At 40.6% G+C, this 27,018-nt stretch overlaps 1 protein-coding gene across 2 annotated transcripts in view; it reads left to right on the top strand.

Moving 5' to 3' along the window:
* PCSK2 (proprotein convertase subtilisin/kexin type 2) overlaps positions 1–27,018 on the top strand; it is a 111,306-nt gene that overhangs the window by 12,183 nt on the left and 72,105 nt on the right. For both annotated transcript variants that reach the window (XM_059467937.1, XM_059467938.1), the window contains one exon: positions 7,886–7,990. In XM_059467937.1, the coding sequence (XP_059323920.1) occupies positions 7,886–7,990 (105 nt within the window). The remainder of the gene's footprint in view (positions 1–7,885; positions 7,991–27,018) is intronic.

Here is a 27,018-nt window from a genome sequence, read left to right as displayed (position 1 = left end):
TAAGGTACATATTCTACAAATTCTTTGGACATCACTTTTGACTTTACACTGTTTCTAGAGGAGAAAATATTTTGCTGTGGAGATGAGGAAACCTTTGAGAAACCATTGGAAATGACTTCTGCTGGCTTGAGAGGATGTAATAGAACTTTCTAAGCAGTGTTGCTGTGTTCTTACAGAATACCCACTATTCTAAATAACACTAGCAGGTGGCCTTGTTATCATGTGTGTAAAATATTATCATTGAATTTTATATCTGTCTAGTTAGTCTTGGTCCCTTCTTACTCCCACCACCAGTTGCTGATTCCTTTAAAAGATGGTTGGATATTTATATGAAACAGAGCTGAAAACACATGAAAATGTCTAAGACAAGCATTTATGAATTAATTTGTAAGAAAAATTTTCACTTTGTGTTACTAAATTGATTTCACAAGGATGATCTTATGATGTTTTCATATGAAATGTACCTTCTGGGAGTGTTGAAGCTATGGTTATAACACCTCCACCTGCCAGATTTGCCAAGAGAAGCAGATTAGACTTTGGTGGAGGCAGCTGACTAGGACACAGGTACAAGAAGAACTGAGCTGGAAGACTGAATCATAGCACTCGCACCTGGGCCTGACTGTGCTAGTCCTTGGGGCTGTTTGGAGCTTGTGCAGAACTCTGGTTACAATGGAAATCCTTATTTTGTGCCTTCAGCGCAATTATAGCACACAAATGAGCAAGTGTGAATCCTTGCCTGGGGCCATAGGGACGCAGTAGACTGGATTTAATGTTGGGTGATCTCTGGTGCAGCTTTAGTCCTCTGTGCTATTTTACATTTCTCTACCAATGTTTGAATTAATCCTTTCATGTTTGTGCTTTGTTCTGTGTCATTTCGGTGCCTGAGGCCACCTGTGTTTCTAGCTGGCTCTTCTCTTACATGGCCCTTATCCTTAAAGTGAGTGAGTGTTTTTGACTTCAGACTTAGCTCCCATTTATGTATTTAAAGGTAAAATGATTTCTAATGCTAATTGGGGTGGGCAAAAATTAGAGCAAGAGAGTTTAAAAATGATTATTGAATATTTATAAGCATCCTCAGTTCTTGGTGAAACTGGGATGAAAAGGTTTCAAAAAGGTTTCTAATTTCTGCTATGAGGTACTTTGTTGTGCTTCACTTACAATGGTAACTGAAGGTGTGAGGCCTGTGGGGCCCACAAAGGCTCCAAATACATTTATTTTTACTGGGTTTAGGTCATATTTTCTGTTGGTGTAATTACTGAGCAGTAATGGGATGAAGGAGCTCACCTATGCCAGTTTATGGTTCCTTTCAAAGTCAGAAGGGATAAGCTTGGGCAGTGCTTGGACTCTATGGGGAGAAATGTTTTGTGTAATACTTCTTTAAAAAAAGAAAAATATTAAATTATTATTTGGGGGATGGGTATATATTTTTTTCCTTTAGCACCAGTGTTTGGACTGTCACATCCATGGCCACATATTCATACTAAGGCAGGCAAGGAGCTCTGAGGAGGGTCTGTGTCCGCCTGGCTGAGTGAGTGCTTTCTGTGAATGCCATTCACTGACAGATCCATTTATGCTGATTTCGGTGACCAAAGAAGGTGATAACTTGCTATAAATTGCCCTTCTTGTATTTATAAATGATTTTGCTCAAAAGAAAGTTGTTGCAGACTATTGTCCCCATTAGTAATTTGGGAGAGGAACCTTAACAAAAGATTAAAGTAAACTGATTTTAGAATATTACCGTATTGGGGAGAAATCATTGGAAATTATGCACATAAGTTAGCAGAATGCTGTAGGTATTCTGCGTTAGTGTGAAAGGCAGTATGGGAAGGCTGGGCAGAGGTAGTTCCCATTAAAATAAGAGGGGGCAATCCAGGTTATTCCTAAGCTTTTTGTGGGCACCATAATGTATGTAGAGCTCTGTAGTGAGCCAGTAGAATGCAATGTTAAAGACAAGGAGCCAGTAAAATTTTATATTAAAGATTAGCCTTGGAACCAATGTTCATCTTTTATTTCGTATTCTATATGACCTCTTAAAACTAGTGACAAACAGTGAATGCTGGACCTCTCCCTGAGAGCCAGGTAAAATATTGATGCCACTGGCAGCTTAATTCGACTTGGGAATTTTCTTAAAAATTTATTGCCGCTTCATAATACCTTTGCTAGCTGGGCTTCTCTGGTCAGGAGATGCTGATGCTTGTTTTCTGCTCAAGGTGGTCTCACTTGCTGCAGTTTTAGAATGAGGAACAATATCTGATTTTAGTCTTTCTGTGGCTTTTCTTTAAACTTCTGTACTGCTTTGCAGCTGATATTGATTTTCTTTGCTTTGTGGCAGGGAAAACTGCAACTGGTGTCACTGTGCATATTGTTCAAGGCAAAACTAAGAAAGAAGAGCAGTTTGATTTTGTCAGGTAGACAAGATGGGATGGGAGCCATCAGCTCTAGGGTACTGTCTCTATGTGCTGCCCCATCCTAGATCATCCTAGGTGTCTCTGAGAAACAGGCTACTTTATACCTGATTTTTCCTTCTCAGAGCAGTTGAGGGCTCAGCAGTGGACTGTCTTTTTCTCCCTTTTAGTACCAGGGAATGGCATCTCTCAGGAGCAATGCTTGGGCCTGGCAGGGAAGAATTGTAGCTGCATGTTTACAGCACATCTTCCCAGCAGTGGCATCTAGGGCAGCACAGAGTCACTCCCTTTTCTTTCTGGGGAAAGACTTGTAAGGAGAAGAGTGCAAAATGGTTGAGAACCATGAATTTAACTTACTCATTTTTATTTCAGTAATAATTACACCTCAACCTATGTGATTCAGCAGTAGCCTGAGGACAGCTAAGAAACCTCAGATGTATTAGTGCTAAAATTGTGGACAGTTTGAAACTTGTCCTTCTTCTTTCTGTACCAAATGGTGCATCTTGGCAGTCTTCATAGAATCATGGATTGTTAAGGGTGGAAAAGACCCTAAGATCATCAAGTCTGTTTTGATTTCAGTTAAGCCTCTTCCACTGAAAGAGTTTTTCTTTGCTGCATTTAGTTGATCACTGAATTTTTAAAAGTTATTTTCTGGTCCACATCCTTCAGGAAGAGGGTTAAAGACAGTTCATTTTTGCTCCAGAAAGTGTTATTAATAACCACAAGGAGGCTGCAAATATGAAGAAAAGAAGGAGACAGGTGGATATAAAATGTTTTGCTCTGTGTGCTGTTTTGTATTTGTGATTCTGGTTTTGCTCATATGCATTTTCCACCAGTACTGTTATACAAATATTGCAAGTAATGAAGTGCTTGTAATTCCTGAGATTCTGGCAGTTGTGCCTTGTAATGGACAATATTTATACATCAAGGCAATAACTAGGCCTATTTCTAAATAATCCTCCTCACTTGAATGTTAAAGTACTTTCCAGTAATTAGTTATCTTACTTAATTGCTAATTTTTTTTGAGGGCAGGAAGCATTGCTTTTGTCTTACAAAAAGGACCTGAGCCACGAGGCTGAGTGCATTATTGTTCCATGGTACATGCTGAGCCTGCTGCTGCCAGAATAGTAATTTTACTCCATAACAATTCCAGCTTTACAGCTACAAGATTACAGAGCAGATACTGTTGATGACACTTCAAAGTCTTTATGTACAGGAGATCTGTTTTCATTTCAGTATTTGCACTGTTTATTTGTGTTATATAGCACTATTTGCTCTTTGGCTATAGCTCCACATCAAAAGACATTTACTGGAGTAGATGACAATGGGAATGTAAATCCTCCTGTGAGCTGGTTGTGTCCTCCATTTGATTGGGATCAATAAGTTACTGGCCTGGTAGTAGGAGTCCCTCAGAATTGGAAGTTTCAATCATTCCTTGTATTCACAGATCTTAGTGGAAAATCCTCTTCAAAGCTTGACATTTTAGGCCCTTTCCCTGGTGTCTGATTTCTCCCAAATGTATGTTCATTGATTTCAAGGATTTACTGCAGGGTTTAGATTCTTCCTGAAAATTGCTTGGTTTCTGCTATTAATTATTCACAATCACCAGTGCTGGATCACAATTTTTCAGGTATTGCCTTACTGAGCTGCCTTCCTAGGTGTCTCACTCTGGGTTTAATTAATCTGGTGTGAAAAACCATGTGAATCGTAAAATATCCAAGTTCCTCAAAGATTACTGGGATAACTGTGGAAAGAGTGGAATAATCTTAGTCAATCTTATTACTTAAGATAAATCCATAAATCCAGTCATTGTTGTACCAATTGTAGTTGCTTATGGTCAAACTTGAATACACCAGCTTTAAAAGGTTACTATATGCAATATTGCTTCGTGTTAAGAAGTATTAGAGACTAACCTTATATGGAAAATAAATAGCAAATATCTGTTATTATATATTTCCAGATATGTTCAGAATTGCTTAAAGGAAGAACATCAAGATCAATATTTGACTGGATTTGATTTTAATGGTTGATACTAAAATGAAAGGAAGAAAAGTAGCTTGATTTAGTGGAGAGAATTAGAAGACTAATTGGGCCACAGACAGGAAAGGATGGTATTCAAGCTGTAACTTGTAATCTGCCTATTTTGATTGTTTTTCCCCTACATGTTTTTGAGGCATAGAGTAATGTATTAAGTGTGGGGGAAAGGGCCTTTCCTTGGAGAGCCAGAACTATTACCAAACTCTGGATTATGTAAATGCCTGATCACCCAGTTGATAAAGATGTCAGATAGAAGTTTAAGTGTAAATCTGCTTTTTAAAACAGTTACCTAAACCCAGACAGAATTTGAACTTTCATAGCTGTCATGGTTTAGGCCTGGCACAGAGCCAGTGTCCCCATGAGAATACCCTCTCCCTAGTGTCTGCTGTGAAATGTGACCAGGAATAAGCAAAGCAGGCTCCAGCTTAGAAATAAAGAAAACTTCCTTAACTAAACTACAAGAAAAAGAGAGAAAAAAACTATAAGGGAAGAAAATTAAAACCTTACAAAAAGCACTTTCCTCCTCTCCCCACCAAAATTCCTAATGCAATACATTCTCCCAAATCACCAACTCTCAGTCCAGCACCACTCTTTAGAATACTCAATCTTCAGTTCATGAAGAGGAGAGGAGTCCTTCTTGCACCATAGGCTTCCCCTGGAAACACTGTTGAAACCTCGTGTGCTTCCATGTCACTCAGCACTGCCCGGAAAGTCCTTTTGCCATCGTGACGTCTTCCTTCCATGCCCAGTGCTCTCACCACTGTGCATGGACCAGAGCTGCTTTTAGGGTTGTCTTTTAAGGATGCCTTGTCTCACTCCAAAAAAAAGGCCCAGTCTCTCCTTCGGGACATCTGTCCCCCCCCCCCATTTTTTGCACCCCCTGGGGCCGAGGGGTACCCACACTGAACCCTCCTGGTTCTGAGGCACTGCCTCCCCCTAAATGCAGTCTCTGTGTCACAGGAAAAAAAAAAATGGTTCCGTCTATGGCCACACAAGAAAAGTCCAGCCAAAAGGCCACTCCATCATCTCTCCCCCCACTCAGCCAGTCTTCTCCACTTCCCTCAGGTCTATCCCTTGTTATCTCATCTCTTATCTCTCCTCTCATTCAGCTCCAGGAGGATCAGCATTTTTGCAAGGTTTCTATCATGCAAGAAAAGGGTTAAAAATTTCAGTCTCTGCCTGTCCCAGAGCTCCGGCACTCCCACGCTGCTCTGGCCGGGCAACTTCTCGCCGCACTGACCCCTTCTCCTCCTCGGCCGGCTGCTATCACATTCTGTCGCCGGCTCTCCGTCTCTCTCCTGGTGGGGCGGGGTGGATGCCCGATGTCTCTTGGTGCTCTTCCACCCTTCTGTCCTCAAGGGCCTCCTCACCCCCCACCTCTGTCCAGGACCAGGCTTACCGCAGGGCTGCCCCTCCTCTGCCCAGCAGCAGCAGCTGGAGGGGGGAGGGAGATCTGACCTCTTTCCTACAGAAGTCCCAAGAGAAACTCCCAGGTCCAAAGCTCTGGTTTTAAACCCTGTGTGTTCTCAGAGGTGTGTCCAAACCCCACTGGCCACATCAGGTGCCAATATCAAAATCTGAGCACCCATTGGTTTGACCACAGCATCCCAGAATTCCACCTCCTGGTCAAACCAGCACAATAGCTCTGACTCTGAGGATATGTACAAAGGGCAGGAGTCTTTGGTGGCCTTTACTGTGAGCTTTCATAGTCTTCTTTCTCCTTCTGCCTCATCTGTTGTATTTTTCACAAGTGTGTGGAGCTGAAGCTAAATACTCTGATTATTCACCCAGAAAAGCTTTCCAGTCAGCCATGCAGATCAGCTCCAGGGAACAATAATGATTTTGATGAAATCTCCTTAACTTTTCATAAACACTTTAAAAGAGGTCTTTTTTATCGGAACAGAATGCTTTGATTTTTTTAAAAAGTTACTTCATGCTTATATATCATACAGAATGGAATTTTAACATGAAAATTAAATGCTTTCATTTCATTGATAGTAAATGTTTCAATTAACACAAAGAAGTACTTTGAAGAAAAAGAAAATCCAAACTTGCCTACTCATTTTTGGAATTACCAGATTTTAGACTTTCAGAATTCACCATCTTCTATTTCCACACTGCTTTCCATGTATAGTAAATTATGTTTGTGGGAGTGTACCAGATATAGTGATAGATTGACTGAAACAGGAGGTAGTTTCATAGAAGGTAATTTATATTTATGCACTGTATATATGTGTAAACAGGAACAGAATCTGTTTTATGGCAGCATGATGCCGCTACCTGTATTCAGCCCAGGTTTTCTCAACATTTTTTCTATCTAGACATCATCCTTGGTATTTCAGTAAAGAACTTTGATCTCCTGCTAAGATGTTTATGTTATCATGAAGTACAGATAATAAAAAGAAAAGGAACAGGCTGTCATAGCTGTTCTAGAATATCTCTTTTAGAAAGGTATTTTACAGGCAGGGTAGTCAAACCTTTGAAGTATTCATAGCATTAATGTGTAACTTCCTAACCATTTTTTCCAACTTTTACAAGGACTAGCTTAGTTTAAAAATGTGCAGTTAGTTGCTTAGATTTAAATGTTCAACTAGAATGTACTTAATAAGTTCAAATGGGGAAAGAACTGATCACTTGAGATTCAAGTGGAGCTTCCTAATTAAGTGCTGGAAATGCAATGTGTTCTCCTAACACTATGTCTTTTAGCCTTCTAAAAGCTAAATGTCTGTGAGCCTTCCAGTTGCTCTCTGCCAGTCCTGAGAAGAGAAGTGCATTTAATGATGGGAAACCCTCCCATCATCAGAGGTGTTGCTTGCTCCTTAAATGTCTTGGACATTAAAGGTGCAGAACACTGTTCCCACCTGAGCACTGAGCTGTCTGTTTTCCTAATACGCTTTGTGTGTTCCATTTCAGGGTGCTCAGAAGAAACTCCAAGTATCATATTTTTCTGAAAGTGGAAATCTCTTTGCTTTCTGCCTTCCATCTTATGGTGTCAGTTTGAGTATGCTACAGCAGCTCAGCAAAGCATTTATATAAGGCTCTCTTGGTGAGAGATGCTCTCTGGAGTTTCAAATCTTTTGCAATTAATTTTGTTCTTTTATTCTGGCTTTTTCAGGAAATAAGAAATGCTTCCTCTTGTGATCTGGGGTGTCTGTCAGAAATATTGACACTGTTGACCTTAAATGTAAGGTGGAAAGAGTACCAAGTGCATCCAAATGAAGGTATGCACTGCAAACCTGTAGCAAACAACTTTAATGCTGCTGGGTGCACTTCTCAAAAATAACTTAAAAGTGGCATTCTCAAGAGTGATTTGGGCTCTTTGGTATTACTCTTCACAAGTCTTGTTGTAGATTCCTGAATCACTTCACAGGTAAAAGTTTTCTTGTCATTCTTATTAACAGCCAATAGCTCCATTATTATTTTTTTCTTCTCTTCTTCCTCAGCTCCCTTTTTTAGAATCTGGATACTTTTTTTATCACAATGGTCTTGCTAAAGCCAGGAGAAGACGCAGCCTTCAACACAAAATTCGTCTGGAAAAGGACTCCAGGGTAAGTGTTTTTTCTTTGTTACACAGACCATTTTTTAATGTGATCAGGGTGATGATCAGATCTATGGCTATGATTATGTTTTTTTTTCCCCAATGCTTGTTTTAAGCTTGCTGGCTTCTGTATGTACTTCTGTATGTATCCACTTCCCAAATAGCCTCAGCTTTTATTTTTATTTCACTGTTAGAAGTAGTCATATGTTCTCTGAGATGTGTCCTCTCTCCAGTAAGACTCAGTGATGCCATAGTCTCCAGGACATCCCTGTGCACTCTGTAATGGGGGGAGAAGACATCTGAGGTACATCTCCTGGTTGTCCTCTCCACGAATCCTGCTACCCATGGGTTATTCAGCTCTGAATACCTTGTGGTATGAATGGTGGCACTTTCTTAGCAACTGCCATAGATTCCTTGCTTCTCAGGGAATAGTATGATACCAGTTACTAGGAGAGTGTAAGCTGTCAAACTTGAGTAGTTCTTTTAGAGGCTCTTGCTTGCAGTCTGTGAACGGTCTGCTTAGTTTTCAGAAGCATAAACCTCTCAGACAGGAAAAGGCGGTCCCTTTTGCAGAAAGCTATGAGCTGGCACTGACAAATTCTTTTTCCTTATATGCACTGGTTTGATACTGGGCTGAAGTTGGACCAGGTAGCACAAAAAGTATATTTACTGCCCAAAAAAAGTAGGTCGGCCTAAGGAATGATATCATGACAGCAAATAAATTATTTTTTAATCCTTCATTAAGATGTCAATTCACTGCACTGTGAAGAGTGGTGAAGAGTGTGAAACAATTTTATTCCAGACAGAATGTGATTGCCAGATTCGTGTTACTGGAACACCTGTGACAATGAAACACTTGAGAAGAAGAGGAAAATAGGTAAAATAAGATCATAATTGTTGTGACGCTAGAGCAAGAAAGATCTGATTAATTCCCAGCTTAACTTTCCTGCTTCTACAGAAATTTCAAGTGATTCCAGGTCCAATTAGGTTGCCCATGGCTGGTCACTTCTGTAGTTGAGAGCCATGTGAGGGAACCAGATAGGTTCCAGGTGCTGCCTACTCCATTGCTCTATCCCAGGATGCTGATAGTTGGGTGCTCTAGGGTACCTCTTCCTGGTCCCCTTCTCTAAAGAGAAACATACAGATGAGGGTTTACAAGGCAGAGATGTGTCAAACCTGCCTTGAACAGAAATTCACAGGCTTCCATTGTTTGGTTTACTAAGTAGAGATCAGAAAGTAAATCACTGTGGAAAATCTACAATTAGTGGATACTAAAGCAAACGTCCTGAGGTGTTTCCTGTCCCTGAACCACCCAGTCTTGTAAAGTCACTTATGAGAAAATGCATGAGGAAATTTAAGAGAAAAAGCACACAAGTCAGAGTATTGGAAAGTAGTGGCTGGGTACAGTCACTGTGCAGAGTCATTCCATATGCTCTTTGGAAATAAATATTTCTGTAAGTCTCTGAAAATTTTACTAATACCTATGATACTTGTAGGAAACCACCAATTCTCACTGCAGCCTAATGTCTGAGCGCTCCTGTACTAATTCCAGACTGGCTCTTGCATTGATACCTCTAGACTAAGTGTCTGCACTGCTGTTAAGAGCAGCTTAAGTGAATCTGCCTTCTTGTTCAGAGATGGTCCCTTTTGTAGTTATCTGATACTTCCAGTTTCTATACTTGCAGTTGGCTTGTCACATGCTGTGAAATCTCATTTTTCCTGATAATCTCCGCCTCATTGTGCTACTGCATGTCAGTGGCTCCCTCCTTTGATTTCAGGGAATAAAGCTGTGTTTAAATATCTGAGAATATCTGCAATATGAGGAAAAGGATGAGCCTGGGTGAATTCTGACTTCATGGTTTGCACTGGAAAATGGAAGGGGGATGAAGCAATGTTTCATCTCCATGTGTAAAATGACATTTTCTCATCTAGCCTGTCCTGAATAGTCCTTGAGCTCTTATGATTCTGTATAGGTCAGTTACTTCATGTAATACAGTTTGAGAGCAATTAAAAAAATTAGTCTTGTCTTCCTTCTTCTTTTCTATGTGAAGCCATAAAAATTCCTGTCAAATTTGTCTATAAATGGAAACATGAGTTGTGTTGACAGTATTTAATTTCAAACTCTAAAAGCTATTTCTAAATGTAATGGCAGCTTTCTAGACCATTTAACAATCAATTTTACTTAGCAACAAATGTCAGCACTGTCATGGTTAATATGTTAATGTGTGAAGCCAAGAATAAAATGTTCCTGTTTTCAGGCTAGCCAGGAAGAAAACTACCACCAAAAGGCTAGAAAAATCACTTAGGAACCGTTACGGTAAATGCTGCTGCAAAAAGTTGCTTGGCCCTACCCAAATGTGAGAAAGTGGACTGCACTTATTCTGTATACTTCTCACTTTTAAGGAGGTTACAATGCCCAGCTGATTTTAATTACTAGCTGGAAAACAGCACAGATGTTCACTCATTTAATTAATGTTTTTTAATCAAGGAAGTCCCTTGAGGATCCATGTCAGCTTTTCAGGAGTCTAAGACAGATGTCGCAGCACTATGCAGACAGGTTACTGCATCATTTCCATGATCTGCATGTCTTTTAAAATGCTCAAAAATGCTTTGTGTAAAATTTACTGTATGTTTGAACCAAAATCTTTTGGAGCTATGCTACAAACATTACAGCAGTTGTGTGATAACCATCACTGCAGTCAAGGAAGTGGAAATGGAATGTTACTGAATTTCTAGAAGTCCAGCAAGAACTATTCTTTGTTTTGGAGAACCCTCTCAAATACAATGGTTTTAACATTATTTAATAGATTCATATTGCTGAAGCCTGGAGCAGTACTGGCAGTGTTGCAACATGTAGTGTTGTCACATAGTGTGTTGTCCTATTGAACTGTTCAAGAAAAAAGTGCAGGTGCATGAGGCTTTTTGCTGTCAGTACTGTCCTTTCAGGGATCCTTACTGTCAAGGTGGCAAATTCCACAGTGAACTGAACTGCTTCAAATGGAAGCTCTTTTGTTTAAATTACATTATTTGAGGTATGGAGAATCTTCCAGGAGAGCTTTGCTTTGACTCTTTTGCATCATTTGTAAATTTCTATGGTTTCCAGGTGTACTTCTATTTTGTTATTTTAGCTTACATACCTTTGGTGCCAAATGAATTGCAGGGAGGGGAGGGATTCCCTTTACTATTTTTAGATCTTTAAGCTGGAATTCTAAATGAGCTAAGGCATTGCAGCAACATCTCCAGAATTCTTCATGTGAAATTGCAATTTCATGTGCATTTATTTGTTTATTCCTTTAGCAGAAATGTTTCAGACCAAAAGGTCAGCTATTAGACTTTTTTGTCCTTGGAAGACTTAATTTAAGGGGCTGCTCTACTTTTCCCTGGAGCTGCAGACAGGAAAGTAGCCCTTGCCATGATCCATGGACACAGACAGCTGAGAGGAGGTGACAGCAAGGATAAAGGCCCTCGGTGGAAAAGCTGTGAGGAGCCAGAGTAGTATGGGACCAGGCATCAGTGTGAATGTAAAGAGAGAATAAGTGGGAGAGGCTGGAACAAAAGCCCAGAGTCAGTGAGATGGTTGAGTGATCTGGGAGTGGAGGAGTCCATGAGCTGAGTGGGACATGGAGGAGCATGTACTGGCTGGAGAGACTGGAAACAAGGTATCCACACTGATGTCAAAATCTGTAGCTTCATAAGTTCAGGTCACAACACAGCCTCAGAGCAAGGGGACCTTTAGAGAGTCTTCCCTGTGAGTAAGGGGAAATACCAGCTTCTGTAAGACCAAACTTTGCTTTTAATAGTGAGGGCTAGGGGTATGTTTATCAATGTGATTGCCCTGGAAAGGTGAATCAGAAATACAGAGATAATTCATGTTGCCTTGTTTGTTAGTACAGTAGAGGCAGGGTGGGAAATTGAGTCTTCTCCTGCTCCACCACAGTTAAAGGAAAACACAGCCATGGGATTTGCTTCTGTAGTGGCTGATGATGCCATGTGCATGCCAGTTCACTCTGTCATTCCCCTTCCCAGCGGGGCAGGGAATAGAAAACATAATGAAGGGTTCATGTATTGAGATATGGATTGGGAGAGATCATTCATCAAACATCATGGGCAATACAGGCTGTAGGTAGAGATATGAATTGAATTTATTACACTAACCAAATCAGAGCAGGATTATGAACCCTTAAGAACACCTTCCTCTCACCCCTCCCTCCTTCCCAGCTCTACCTTCTACTCCAGCAGTGTAAAGAGACAGGGAATGGGATTATGGTCAGTTTCATTGACCATAACCCCATTCCTGTGAATCACCTGTGGTTTCTTTGGTTGCTCAGGGGGGAATTGTTTCTCCATGCCACTTTAGGGGCCTTCCCACAGGAGACAGTTCTCCACAAACTTCCAGCCTGAGTCCATCTCATAAGCAGCTGCTGAAAACTGCTGCAGTGTGAGTCCATCCCATGGGCAGCAGTCCTCCCAAATCACTGCAGAGTGGGGTCACTCTTGCATGGTGTGCAGTCCCTCAAGGACAGGCTGCTCTAGCGTGGTCTCCTCTCTCCATGGGCCTCTCACTGGGTCACAGCCTCTTCTCAGGCACTCCCAGCTCCTCCACAGGCTGCAGGTGGATCTCTGCATCCCCATGGATCTCCATGGGCTGCAGGGCGTAGCTGCCTCACCATGGTCTGAACCACAGGCTGCAGAGGAATCCCCCCAGCTCTGGTGCCTGGGGTACCTCCTGCCCTGCCTTCTCCACTGACCTTGGTGTTTGCAGAGTTTTTCTTCCCATATATTCTCACCCCACTCTTCTCTGGCAATTGCAACTGCACAGTAACTTTTTTTTCTTTCTTCTTAATTGTGTTATCACAGAGGCATTACTACAGTTTCTGATTGTCCTAGGCTTGCCAGTGGCAAGTCTGTCTTTGGAGCTGCCAGGGCTTGTCTCTGCCAGACATGGTGGAAGCTTCTAGCAGCTTCTCACAGAAGCCAGCCCTGCAGCCGCACTGCTGCTAAAACCTGGCCCTTCAAACCCAGTACAGTTTAATTGTTACTTTCAAAGCTGACTTACCTTCTGGTCTCCTGTATTATAAATACAGCTGTGGTCTCATCTATATTATTATGTAAACATTTTAAAAAGTGGTCACATAAATAAAAGAAAAGAAAAAATTCATGGTAATTTTGTTACCTTTTTGATTAATAGTTCTGTATTTTTTGCTGTTGGTGATTATTTTCTGTTAAGAAATAGTCTTCCATGGAAGAGAATGGTTGAAACATAGTTTTTTCTCTCAAAGATTATTTTGGTTTTTCCAAGTTTTATATAAAACCATTTTCCTCCCACACAGTTGCTTTTGCCACACAGCTGCCAACATAAATCCTGCTCAGGAAAGAAGCTATAATATTGTCATGGTTTCACATTGACAGGAAGTAGGTTTTATTTTGGATGTGCTGTGGTTACCAGTAGGTGCTCATATTTTAATATTGGCACCTGGTGTAGCCACAGAAGTTTGGACACACCTCTGAGAACACACAGGGATTGAAAACCAGAGCTACACCCCTGGCAAGCTGTTTTAGGACTTCTGTGGGAAAGAGGTCGGATCTCGAGGATGGAGGAGCGCCAAGAGACCTCGGGCAGCCCCCCCCCCCCCCCCCCCGCCCCCGCCCCCCAGGAGAGAAACGGAGAGCAGGCGACAGAATTTGATAGTGGCCGGCCCAGGAGGAGAAGGAGGGAGTGCGGCGAGAAGGTGCCTGGCCAGAGCAGAGGGGATGGGCCACGAGGGAAGCGGAGAAGACTGGCTGAGTGGGGGGAGAGATGATGGAGTGGCCTTTTGGCTGGACTTTTCTTGTGTGGCCATAGACGGAACCATTTTTTTTTTTCCTGTGACACAGAGACTGCATTTAGGGGGAGGCAGTGCCTCAGAACCAGGAGGGTTCAGTGTGGGTACCCCTCGGCCCCAGGGGGTGCAAAAAATGGGGGGGGGGGGGACAGATGTCCCGAAGGAGAGACTGGGCCTTTTTTTTGGAGTGAGACAAGGCATCCTTAAAAGACAACCCTAAAAGCAGCTCTGGTCCATGCACAGTGGTGAGAGCACTGGGCATGGAAGGAAGACGTCACGATGGCAAAAGGACTTTCTGGGCAGTGCTGAGTGACATGGAAGTACACGAGGTTTCAACGGTGTTTCCAGGGGAAGCCTATGGTGCAAGAAGGACTCCTCTCCTCTTCATGAACTGAAGATTGAGTATTCTAAAGAGTGGTGCTGGACTGAGAGTTGGTGATTTGGGAGAATGTATTGCGTTAGGAATTTTGGTGGGGAGGAGGAGGAAAGTGCTTTTGTAAGGTTTTCATTTTCCTTGTGTTTTTTTCTCTCTTTTTCTTGTAGTTTAGTTAAGGAAGTTTTCTTTATTTCTAAGCTGGAGCCTGCTTTGCTTATTCCTGGTCACATTTCACAGCAGACACCAGGGAGAGGGTATTCTCATGGGGACACTGGCATTGTGCCAGTGTCGAACATTTGCCATGACAAATATATAGGGAAGAGCTGAGTCCCATTACTGATATCTCTGTGCTAGTGGATCTATGTTGCTATGGGGAGAATAAATATGTGTGTATCGAGGGAGGAAAGGTTAAATGACAATCTTCCACTGAGAGTGAGTTTGGCACTTAGATGATGATTTCTTTGGAAAGAAACATCCCAGTGATGTAAGTTGTTACATTTCAGAAAGGGATTAGAAAGGGAGACTTGGCTGTGCTGATCCAGGAATCTGAGGAGGGTGGATACGGAGCTTCTTCCAGGACTAGTTAACCAGGTGCCCATGGTTAGCAGTACTCCCAAACTGCTTGTCTCATGGGACAAAGAGAAGAAAGGGGTTGTAAATGCAGAGGGTTTAAGCTTTTAATTGAATAAATCAAAATCTTTCATCTCCTTCCTTGCCTGAGATCCTTTATGTGCCCCCTTAATGTGACTGACTTTCACTGGGTTTAGTATTTTGCACTCAATAGTATTTGTATCACATGGTTTGTTCTGTTTTTCCCCAAAGCCCCTGTGGTGGTGGTCTCTCCTCAGGTTACTCCTCCCCTTGCCCTTCCTATCGCTTGTATCCCATTGGCTGTGGCTCCTCTCCTCCACCCCCCTTTGTCTGGGTTTAAAATCTCCCACCATCACACAGTCAACCTCTTTTTACCTCTCCCTGACCCTCTTAGAGGAGTTCCACAATAAATCATGGGATGGTCATCCCAAGGAGAAAGAGCACCTCCCATATTTTACTTTAGTCCTTGTGAGATTGAGTGGGGCCAGGGATCCAGAGCTAGCCAGATTGGACCCCAAAGGCCCCAGGATGAAATCTCCGAGCTTATTTGTGATTGGACCCTTGCAACCTGTGCATGTAGAAGTGCCCTCTGCCCCACTCCCAGGCAGGGGTTGTCCAGTGCTGCCAGAGTTTAATATTTCATCCATGGCCCCTCTTTAACAGGGAGAAAGGGGGATGGATGACAGCTTGGGAAGAAGCAGTACAGCAGCCCTTAGCAATGGCAGCACAATGTATGTCAATCGTCAGGGCCTTTTCCAGGGCATTAGTGACAGGTCTGAGCTGGGCTAAAGGTGGAGCCTTTTGTCTTGCTCTCTTAGGTGTCAGCACAAATCTTCCCCTTTGCAGAAATTAAAATCTTCCTGATAAGATCAGGAAAACCCAGTTTTCTTCAGTTCTCTGTAGTTCTCCAGCCAGTGTGGAATGCAGTGTTCTGGGGACACAAGGACTGGGAGCCATTGGAGCTTTCCCTCGTTCAGACCTTTGTATTTGCTGTGGAGGTGTAACTTATTTCTCCAGCCTTCTGTTACTGAAGGCAAATAACATTCTGTCCCTGGAGTAAAGCAATAAGAGCAATTAACAATTAGTTTTTTTTAAATGGCAATTCTTGGCATTTTTCCTCCTGCTCCATGCCCCACATCTTGATTTCTCAGATTCCTGACCAATTTGATTTCCTGGTTAAAAAAAAAAAAAAAAAAAAAAGCTTGGAAGGTATCCCAAGATGCTTCTTCCATCTTAGAAGAAAGCTTGTTTGCTCCTGAAAGCAGAAGGGCAGCAGGAGAAGAAGGGGCCATCACTTGACCAGTTCCCTGTTGTAATCCTGTTGTTGATACTGTGGGTGAAGGGGAAAAACTGCGCTGTTTTTACAGTTCACCACAGCAGTGATCCCAGAATCATACAAAACTTTTGGCTTCTGTGGAGCTAAGCATGATATAAGTTAATGTAATGCCTAAGACTTGCCATCCTCTCTCAAATCTTGGATGGAGGCTTCAGGTTCATCATCCAGTTCTCTGCCATGCAGGGAGGTTTGTGTGTGTTATGACAGAGAGATGGCAGAATGGCGGGACAAAAAGCCCTTCATGTTTTTGTCTTTTTTATGTAAATACATGCTGCAGATGGTAGAGGTTGACAGACTTCCCAGTTAAATCTATTTAGCATTTTGCTGTGATATCTGTTGTCATGGTGCTGGTATTCTGGTAGGATTATGTTCAGGAGAAATTTGGAACTGCCATAATTTTATGAGTCTACAGGGCAGCATTACACCTGCATCAGTGTTACCTTTTGATATGAAACAGAGCATTAGGTAATCTAAAAGCTCTGCTTGAGTATCTGTATTAAATATTGAACAGCCAAGGAAAACTCATGGGAGGAAATGTCTTCTTTCCAATACTGAAAAAAACCCCAACCTACCCTCAAACCTACACACTATTCATTGAAGCTGCACTGCACGCAAGTACTGAAGAAAGTTTTGTCTCAGCCGTCCTGATGAAGTGAAGCATGTTGCGCAGAAAACAGGCAGTGACTTCCACGAATGGATCCCTGGGTTATCATTTCTGATGTAAGTTGTCTTATGCTTTATCCAGTGTGTTTCAGAAAGAGTTTCCAAGAGTTTGTACCTGTTCACAGTGGGGGGGCCTCTTCTGGTACTGTTACCAGCTACTGTTACTGTTTTTCAGGTTGATACCATCTTGTACTGTATTTATATTGCTTTGCCACACAGCTCAGGGCAGTTTTTGAAAATTCTGTGTTTCTAATTCATAATTAAGCCAGCTCACCAGCATTGCAAGAAAAAAGGACAAATTTTTTGAGGGAACTTGAGTCATCTGTATGTCATCTGGTAATTGATCTTGTGTGTGTCTTATTGCTGAGAAAATTTAATACTTAAATGGGCATTTTTCTTCTATGATCATTGGACCCTTTGCAGATATTGGTGGGTCGTTATTGAAATATATGGGCTTATTATCTGAGAACACAAGAAGAAAGAAGGAGCAGAGGTCACAGCACAGTGTTTAAAAAAAAAACAACAACAAGAAAACTCAGACACAGAGTCCGTTTCTGGGAAGGTAGAATTCAACCTCACTTCAGACGTGGAAAGAGAAAGGGTCATACAGGCAGCAGGGCACAGATAAATAATTGCAAGAAATATGCTACATATGGTGTATGAACTGTGTAATTCCAAACGAGAAATCATCAGGGCTACAAAGAGGAGATTTAAGTGTCTGTTAAGTGAGGAAAAAGGTTTTCCTACTACTCTGCCCTTCTTGCAATGCTTATATAAGTAAGGGGGTACTCCTCTGCCTCCAGAATGCAGAGGATAAGCTAGTCTTTAGGTCATTAAATTGCTTTTGTGATAATGTCAAAAGAAATGTATCAGAAATTCAGTGAGGCATCAAGTTTGGTTTGTGACTACTATGTACATAGCATGGTTGTTGTCACTGCAGACAGTGATTGCTGCATTCCCTGTGATTGCCTGTTGAAAACTGAATCTGAGGGAGTCCTATTTTTGTTGTCCCTGGCCTTTGTAGACTCTGTTCTTGCCCAGAGAGGGTTGCTGGATTTAACTGCTCACGGAAAGCCCCATCCAGCTCTGTTTTGTGTAGTTGACCAGTGGAAGTTCCAGCTGTAAAGCACCTAGCTGCTCTTTAATTCAGGTATCACAATTATTATATGATCGGTTTCTGTCTTCAGAAAAAGGACTCTCTGAAAATAAAAAATGGTGAGGCCTAGAGTTATTCAGATACTTAAGCTGTCACTTAGAATGATAGGGAAGTCCCTTAACTGCAGTGTGAGGGTGTTGAGCATGGGCTGAAGAATTTCACAGTTTCTAAGTTTAAATTCCTCAGATCTTGTGTGGCATCACTGGCTCATCTTTGGACTGCATATGTATATTGCATTTGTGATGTGCAATACAATTCTAAAGTAAAATATCACAACACCATTGAGTATTTCAGTAAAACAGTTTCTACTGGAGAAAATTATGTCCCGCACAATGTAAAAGCTAATCTTAACTGATCTATATATCGATTTGTAACTAGAAAGATGGAGAAAACCCAATTGATCGACATCAACATTAAAGAATGTGGAAAATCTTTTATATCTGTTATATGAAAAAGTGCCATTAGCTGCACACAATGAAATAACAGACTATCAAAATGACATCAAACTCAAACATGGAATGTCTTTTATGAAAATACTGTATAAGTGAGATTACAGGGTAAGCTAGAAGTAATACAAGTGATTGTACTGTAGTGTGATAGACTGCTGGGCAAAGGCATCACTGTGGAGATTATTGTAGAATTTTCCAAAAATAAAAGAAAAATAAAAGCAGTGATGTACTGTAGTCTTGGTGCCACCAGGATCTGGGGAGTCTGCATGGTTGATGGTTTTAAGACAAGATTAGACAGTGACCATGGCTGAGCTGGATGTGGCTAATTTCTCTCTGTGGCTCTGGGACGGTTTAGGTGACCCCTTGAAGCTGCTTCGTGTCACGTATTGCATCATTTTCGTGTTGCTGAACAGGATACTTGGGGTGAGGCAATAGAATGAGCTTTATTTCTCAGAACGGCTTGTAACCATGAGGAAGTTCAGTACTTTTACAAGCTGGACACATTCGGCCTCTGTTCTGCTGCCTGTAATTTGCTGAATTTGCATTAGTTAAGTTTCTGCTTTATTGTTGATGTCTTTTCTCCTGACTGCAGTGTCACTCCCCTGTCTCCCTCTGCCTTTTCCTGTTTTCCTCTTGTTTCCTGCCTGATGCAGAATCTCTGTTTCATAGTGCAGGCCTTGCTTTTGTCATTTGTCTGTGCAATTTCCAGCCTAGGATTTTCAGAGGAGTCCATTAAATATTACAATACATGCAGTGGCAGTGGTGAGGCTGTATGATTTAGGGTCTTTTTAGTACAATGTAGAGAAGAAGGGACAGAGTGAGCCAGTGGCTTTGCATTAACATGGAACCTACTGTGATGCAGAATTTTGCTTTGGTTTAGGACAAGTTTAGTTTGGTTTTGAAAAAGGAATCCAGTGCATTGGTATGCTGAGCTGTTATGACTCATTTAATTACTTTAATTAGTTTAATGTTTGTATGTTATGTTATGGCTGTTAGTCACTGAAGGTTGTGAATATCTCAGCATTCACTGGATCCAGGAATCCATAGGCATACTGCTGGTGCTTGATGGGTGCAAAATAAGTGAGGGTTCAAAAATGACCAAGTTACCAACATTAGAGTTGTGATAGAATTCAGACTGCCATGTGCAACTCTGTCTTCAAGGTTGGCTTCTCTTCCAGTTTAGGAAGTATGTCTTACTCCGCTATACTTTTCTCCTGTACAAGTAAATAGTACGCTAAGAAATCTTTCTCAGGAACAATGCAACTGAACATTTTGGGCTCTGTTTTCTTTTGGGCAAATCTCTAAGCCTAATAGAAAATACAGAGGCTGGAAAACTACCTTTCAAAAGATTTTAAATATACTGTTTAACATACAACTTGAGAAGATTATAAAATTAGTAAAATATTGTATCTGTTATATATGGTACCCAGACTGTGAGATGATAGGTCTAGAATGGAGCAAAACTACAAGTTTATTTCCATTCTTTATTGATGTCAGAAAATCAGTGTTAAAATCAAATGTTAAAACAGTTGATGGAGTTTCTTGTGTGTACGCTTATATGACCAGAACCATTTAATGTATCTGACATTGGCAGTAAATAAAAGGTGGTGCGACTGAGGGTGTGCAGTTAAATCAATAACAATGTAAGACTGGAATACTTTTTGGTGTTGTGTTTTGGGGTATCTAAGCATGGTGCGCCAGGGCTTGTGTCACAGGGCTGTGGCTTTGAAAATCCCACCCTCTTTCTCCTAAGAGACTTAAGTTAAAAGAATCTCTTTAATGGCATATGCTACTGTATCAGACAATAAATGTATTATGTAATTCATCCACTCATGCCATTTAACCTACTTTACTGTTTGTATGCACGATGTGCTCCATGAATACAAAAAGGGGTTTTACTGAGGTCACTGAAAGTTGATTGCAGGATTTGGAGATACAATGGAAATAAATGAAAGGTTTAGTTCTAAATTATTTTAGTAGTAGTTTGCTGCAGTAGTTATTTGATGCTGCATTGGACTTCTGCTTTTTCAGCCTCTAAAAGCTCAAAATAACCAATAATAATTAAAATGCTAATATGTATGTCATGGGTTAGTGAAGTTGAATAAATGCTTCTTGGCCTTGGGAACTTCCATACTGAGGGAGAGAACAGGCCTAGGTAGAACAAAACACCATGGAAAGACTAAGAAATATTAAACATCTCTATGGTACATATTTTCTCTAATTATTTGTAAAGTATCAATTCCATACTATTATAAATGGACTCTGTTAAATATTGCAATTTTGCTTATAAGGAATGATACCTGAATGACCACATTTCTGTGAAAATACAGCTTTGTGTTTTACGTTGCAAGCTTCCTACTCTCTGAGTGCTAAAAAGAAGTACACCCTTATTGTAGGTACAGATTTAATATGTCATCAGTGTAAATTGTCTGTCTTCATAGTCTTTATCTTACTTGATTCTGAGCATTATACTTCCATACAGAGGAATATATGGTAAGGGATCCATGAGCTTTGTAGACATGAAGTCTTCACAGAAGAACCAGAATTGTCAGATCTAATTATTATTATGTTCCTGGTCTCACAGCAATGTCACTGAGCTGATTACTGTCAAGCTTTAGGTTATGTAACACTGCAGTGCTACAGTTAGCCTTAATATCTGGTTCTCTTCTTCCTTGCCAGCTCTTCATACCCCTATTCCTTTTCTTTGGAGGAGGCACAGATACATTAAATGTGTCTGCATCAAGAACCTGAAAAATAAAATAAGCCACTGGGATGAGGAGGTGCCCTCTGTTTTGTCATGGAGTCTGAGGGATTGATTACATTTGTTCCTATCTAACTTGACTTTGTCATCCAGGAAATGTGATAAACTCAGTGCAGAGCCCATAATCTGTTGCTTTCTCTGGTGCTCACCCAGCCTTGCCCTGCAGAGCTTTTGGATTGCTTTCATCCTCCCTGCGGTTCCATCAAAGTCAGAGCTATTATGTCTGGAGGCATTTTCTCCCAGCAAAACAAGGAGTTTGAGGAGCTATTGGCTGTAGCTACTTCATGCTTTGGAAAAACCAAATGTAGTCAGTGACTGCACTGTGACTTAAAAAAATGAGATACCTTCTATAAACCTTATAAGCACCATTTTAGCTGTTCTTTTTTCCAACTCAAAACAAGCTGAACTTGTGTTCAAAACTTCAGTTATCTCCTGGCCCTGCTCCCTTGGACCAGCAAGTATCACTGGCAGAATTTGGACAAAAATGCTGGATATCTTAGGCCAGGATATACTAATGTAATTATGCAGTGCTTTCTCTATTTTCATTTCTCAACTGGAATGCTCTCCTGGAAAAATATTCGTTGGAATATGTTGCAGTTTGTTTGGGGATCCCTGGGGAGTCTGTAACACTGCAGGAATATGTTTTGCTTCTTTTGGAACTTGAGCTTTTCTTGGAATGATTCCCTTCATTGCTATTGGTCTGTTTATTTTCTGAAAACAGGAAGGGAAATATCCATGTTAAACTTATTTCCCTGTTTCCAGCTCTAACCATGTACATATCTTATAATTTTAAAGGGCCTTTCCCCAAGTTGTGCAGGGCATGTTATAAGAAAAACTTATGAAATTTTTTCCATTGGACAGTCAGCTAACTATAATTACTGTTTTCCCAAGGAAAAAAATATCTTTAAGACTTCAACTCATATTGTTGATAGTGAGTCACAAGGAAGTAGAATCTACATTTTCATGTTTGAAATACTTTATCAGGAGAAAAAAATGTAACACCAAATTATTTTATTTAGCAAAAAAAAAAAAAAATAGTTTCATTTTGTTTCAGAGTTTCTGGTTGGAACCTTCCAGATTTTTTTCATGGTAATTTTTGGCTGTTTTCTTAATTTTCATTATTTTTTCCAAATGAACATCCTAATCCCAGACTTCTGTTGGTCTGAGTCCAGTTTCTAGACTGTGAAAAGTATGTTTCATGCATGTTTCAAGGAAGAATAGCTAGTGGAAGACAACCTCCAAAAGAAGCATCTGATGATCAGCCAGGATTTCTCCAGCCAGCCTTCTCCTGGGTAGCTTGCTGCTTACTTCACTTGTCTTCTTAATTGGTTCTGGATGGCTAAGAACAAACTTGGAGGCAGCAGTGCCACTGTGAGGGACTAGAGCTTCTCACAAACAAATCCAGGGGCACTCAGCTCACTCTGCCTTTTCTGAAAACACCTAAGGAGGCTGAGATTTCATTCAGTCAGAGTAGACTTTCCTGTTCTGAGGAGATGATGCAAGCTGAGTGGTGCCGTCCCTCAAAGGAGAATGAGTTTTACTCATAGTCTATAATTTACTGCAAACTAAAAAGCCCACCATTTGACTTGAGAAGATGATGAAAAACCTGGAAAAGGGGATATAAATGATTGGGTTTGGATTGTTATCCCTAAGGGTGAAGACTTTGTATGGAGCGAGCAACTTCCCATAGGACAATTTTCTTTTGTTTCATGTCAGAGTTGCCATATGCTGTCTCAGTGAATTTGGATTTTAATGATAAAGTGTTTTTGCTTTCATGTGCCAGCAAGGTTTGGAAGAAAGTTTAAATGTATAAAAGAAATGCAAGTTTCAGATTGAAATGGAAAGGTATAAAAAAAGAACATTGCTTTTAGGAGTCTGAATCAATCTAACATTTATTGGTGTCCTGCTATTCACTGTAGAATGTTGAACACTTTTACATAGAGAGAGGATGTATTTCTTTAAGGACAGCTGGTTACGTGAAATGTTGTTTGTCAGAAAAATCAACTCAGTGTGGTTTTTTTATTAGCACTGCACTTGAGAAGTGTGTGCAAGGTGAATTGCCTACTTGACTTGTGAACAATGAATAATTCAGTGGGAGCCAGAAAGTCAAATGAATCTTTCCAAATACTTTCTGTCTTCCTACAGAGTAGACAAAAGTGAGAAAAGGACTGCTTCAGTGATTTAACACTTGCTGCTGAAATGATCTATCCATCTGAAAAAATTTGTAGTTTTTTATAGTATTTAATGAAACAATATTTAAGTACAGGTTTCAAAGCACATTACAAATATGGATTATATGTATTTCACAAATGCTGGAAATAAATGCGGGAAGAAGAGGACCTTAAGTTTTCCAAAAGGTCATATAGCAAAGCAGAGGTAAGTAGGAGTAGATCTGAGATGCCCAATCTGCTGTCTGGAAGAAAAAAACCCCAACGACAACAACAACAAAGTAGAAGTTGGATTACAGCCATTTGTAGTGTTTACAACACCTGGGCACTAAGAAAACTGAGATGAGAACCGTGGGAGCAAAATGAAACCCGAGATTAGAGCAGATCCTCTGAAGCCCAAAAGACTTACGCAAAGGACAGTAACCTTAAACTGTAATTCGTTGACTAGTGCTTCTACATGCATGATCTGGAGGTGCAGGAGAAAATACTGTGCTAGAGGCTATGTAAGCATAAAAAAACAACACAGTTTTATGGAGTCATTTGTCCCTAGGTATATTCCAGTATTAGTGATCCTGCCTCTGTTCCTGTTCTTGCTTCCGCATGGCTCATTCCAGCTTTTCCCAGGTATTTCTTTATCCTGGGTAAAAGCAGCAGCAGATGGAGAAAACTTCTCCAGCGTTAATAGAGATTAGAGCCAACTTCATGCTCAGGAGACTTTAACCTAAATGACACTTTTTCATTTACTATTTTCATTCTTTGCTGTCCAGTGAACAACTTGCTTTTTGCATAAAATATGCACAAATTGACTGAATGTGTTTTACTTCATATATCTGAAATACACACGTGCAATGTTTCCCAGAAGGTAAAATCCAGCAGCACCTTGCCTTTGTATTTTCCGATGAAAAGCAGCAGAAATTTGGGGAATTGTGTGTCTTTTTGCTACTTTAGACCTGCATTAGACTCTACTACTGACCCCAGACTTGTAATGCTTGGCTGGGGAGGAGATGGTTTGTTAGATAGATGTATCAGTGATTTCTCAGCAATTAGAGTTATGTAGGTGTTAGAGGTTTTTATAATATTTGCTTATGGAAGTTGGAGGTCTCCTGGATCTCAGCAAGGAATCTGTTATTTAGCTTCCTGCCATCTTCCTGCCTGAGCTGCCAGAGGAGCATCATCAGGACTGGGAGTCTTCTTAAGTCTGATCCCACACTGCAGCACTGCCTCCAGGCTCAGGTTCTGTCGTTTGTGAGTGCATTATACTCTGATGGAGATGGAAATGAAATGATAAATAGTTTTTGTCCCCTTTGTGAAGTTATTTGAAACCTCTTTTAATATATTTTTCTTGATTAAAACAGCAGCTGCCTGCCCACACTGACTAGGGGAGCTAATGATTTTGATGAAAGACATGATGAATAATTTGCTTGAGATTTGTATGGGGTTTTTTTGCCAACTCCTGAGTTAAACTGAGAGGAAACATATGAGGGGAGAATAGGAGAGAACTTTTTTCAGTTCTGCCTTTATTTTTTTTCTTGTGAAGGTTGACAACAGATAAGGTGTCTTTTTCCTTTTCAGCCCTATTTTATATAAAGAGCTCAGATAAGATTTCTGAGCAATAAAGTAGTTTTCAAGGACTGTGTTTTCATGAGATCTCAATGAAAAAAACAAACATAATAACCGTATTCTTCCTTCATTCTTGGCCAAGCCATGACCTCAGTTACACATTCATGTAAGGTATGAGCTTGCGCTCTCAGCCTCTCTAAATGTTGCCTGCTGCGGGAATTAATATAAAGGGAAAAAAAATTGCCCTAGACAGTTTTCATCACCTGTTGGGACCTTTGAAGTTTGAGTTCAACTGGATGGAGGCTTTGAACAGTTTTTCCCTAGAGGGATGGTGTTAAAAACAAGAGACAGACGTTTCTCCAGTTTGCAGCAGTGAAAATATCTGAAGTAATCTCACAGAAATGAATAGAGTGGACCCATGAACAAGAGAAGATGGAACCTGGGTCTTTGCACTTCTGGAGAACTGAATCTTTTCCAGGAAGCTAATACCAAATGTACACTGTTGTTCCACTGTAGAGGTTCACCTGATTATTTTTTGCTGTGGTGTTCCTGAGATTAAGAGTTTAAGTATTCATGCCTCTTCAATCATGACTGTTTGGTTGTTGTTGTTGTTGTTGCAGGGGCAGCTGGTGTTGGGATAGGGAATATGATTGCATTTTAACAAGTTCTTTCTAAGCTAGGACATTATCCAGATCTCATTTGCAATTTGGTCCATGGTGAAATGGAGTGAGATGAAACAGGAGAGACTAACAATAATAACTGGATTGACCTTCCCTGAAACAAAAGTGAGGATGATGAGGAGCCATACCCAGAAAAGAGAAATGAAATTTTCAGACCTTTTCATGAACCCCAGAGGTTTTTTCTGGTCTTTTGTTCAGGTTTCCCTGTTTTGCAGGGAACTCTGTGTCTTTTTGCTACCTTAGACACTCCTATTACCCTCAATCTCATAAAATGATATTTTGAACCAAGACTTCAGCAGTTTCATCCCTTATATAATTCTGCTGTATTGTTGGCATCACTTTGTTGTTTCTAATTTTTCTTTGGTGATGGTCATTTATAGGTACAGCTCACCTTGCCCTGAAAGAAAAGGCCGAGAAGAAAAGACATCATCTCTGATGTCATTGCATTGGTGACAACTTGCCACGTCTATGATTCTGCCATTTAGCACTGGATGTTTTACACTTCTTCAGGCCCAAGACACGTAGGACTTTCTATCCTGGTGCCAGTCTGGGCATCTCTTAAAGTTGCCATGAAGTGAATCCGTCTGCTGTAGTAGGTTATTTTCCTAAATCTCCTTTTTGTTGCTTTGGGAAGATACATCTTGAGTGCTTGCCATAACACAAATTAATTCTGGCTTTCTGGAAATATGAAGAGTCCCTAAATGCGTGTGCAGCAGGCACTGTTAGTATTAATCAGAGATTCATCACTTCTCATATGAAAGAAGTACAATTTCATGAGGGAAGCTTTTCTGTTAAATTTTTATTCTGTGGAAACCATAACATGAATTTGGTCTCAAAGTCTGAACTGAGTAATTTCCATAGAATTTGCATGCCCATTTTTGATTGCCTGCAGTGAGAATCCTGAGCAAATTATTTTCTTCTATGATCTGCTAAACATTTGTCTCATTGGAAATAAACTAGGAAGAGAAAGAAGTATACAATGAAGACAGCAGTTTATGGGAGTCTGTGGAAATCTTTGGTGATAGACTAAATCCTAAATATGTTTTTGCTATTCTCAGTCCTTTGAGGTATGGGCTGCTTTCAATGAGCGTGAATAGAGGAGTCCCCATTAATATTAATGCAAGTTATGTATGTGTACTGGGAGCAAAATATACCCTAAAGTCTAATTATTTTATGTTAGTAATTGAACTGAAAAGATACTTCCTCATTCCTGGCAAAAAAAAAGCAACAATCATTCATAGAATTTTCAGCAGGATGAAAATTTTATCACTTCATTTAAACCAGCCTCTGCTCTGACCCAGTGGGAACTAGGAAAAATTCTGGTACCAAAATCCCTGCTGTTGCACATGCAACTGCAATTAATAATGAGTTTTGTGTTCTTCAGGAACCATTTTTCATTGCTCTAGGCAGTGAATAAATAGAGAGGCTTGTGACAACTTCAGACCACTTGGATGACCTGATCCCTTGAAATCAAGT

Source organism: Ammospiza nelsoni, chromosome 3, assembly GCF_027579445.1.
Source record: "Ammospiza nelsoni isolate bAmmNel1 chromosome 3, bAmmNel1.pri, whole genome shotgun sequence".
Taxonomy (NCBI): domain Eukaryota; kingdom Metazoa; phylum Chordata; class Aves; order Passeriformes; family Passerellidae; genus Ammospiza; species Ammospiza nelsoni.
The sequence above is the reverse complement of the archived record's forward strand: the minus strand, read 5'-3'. Positions and strand labels throughout refer to the sequence as shown.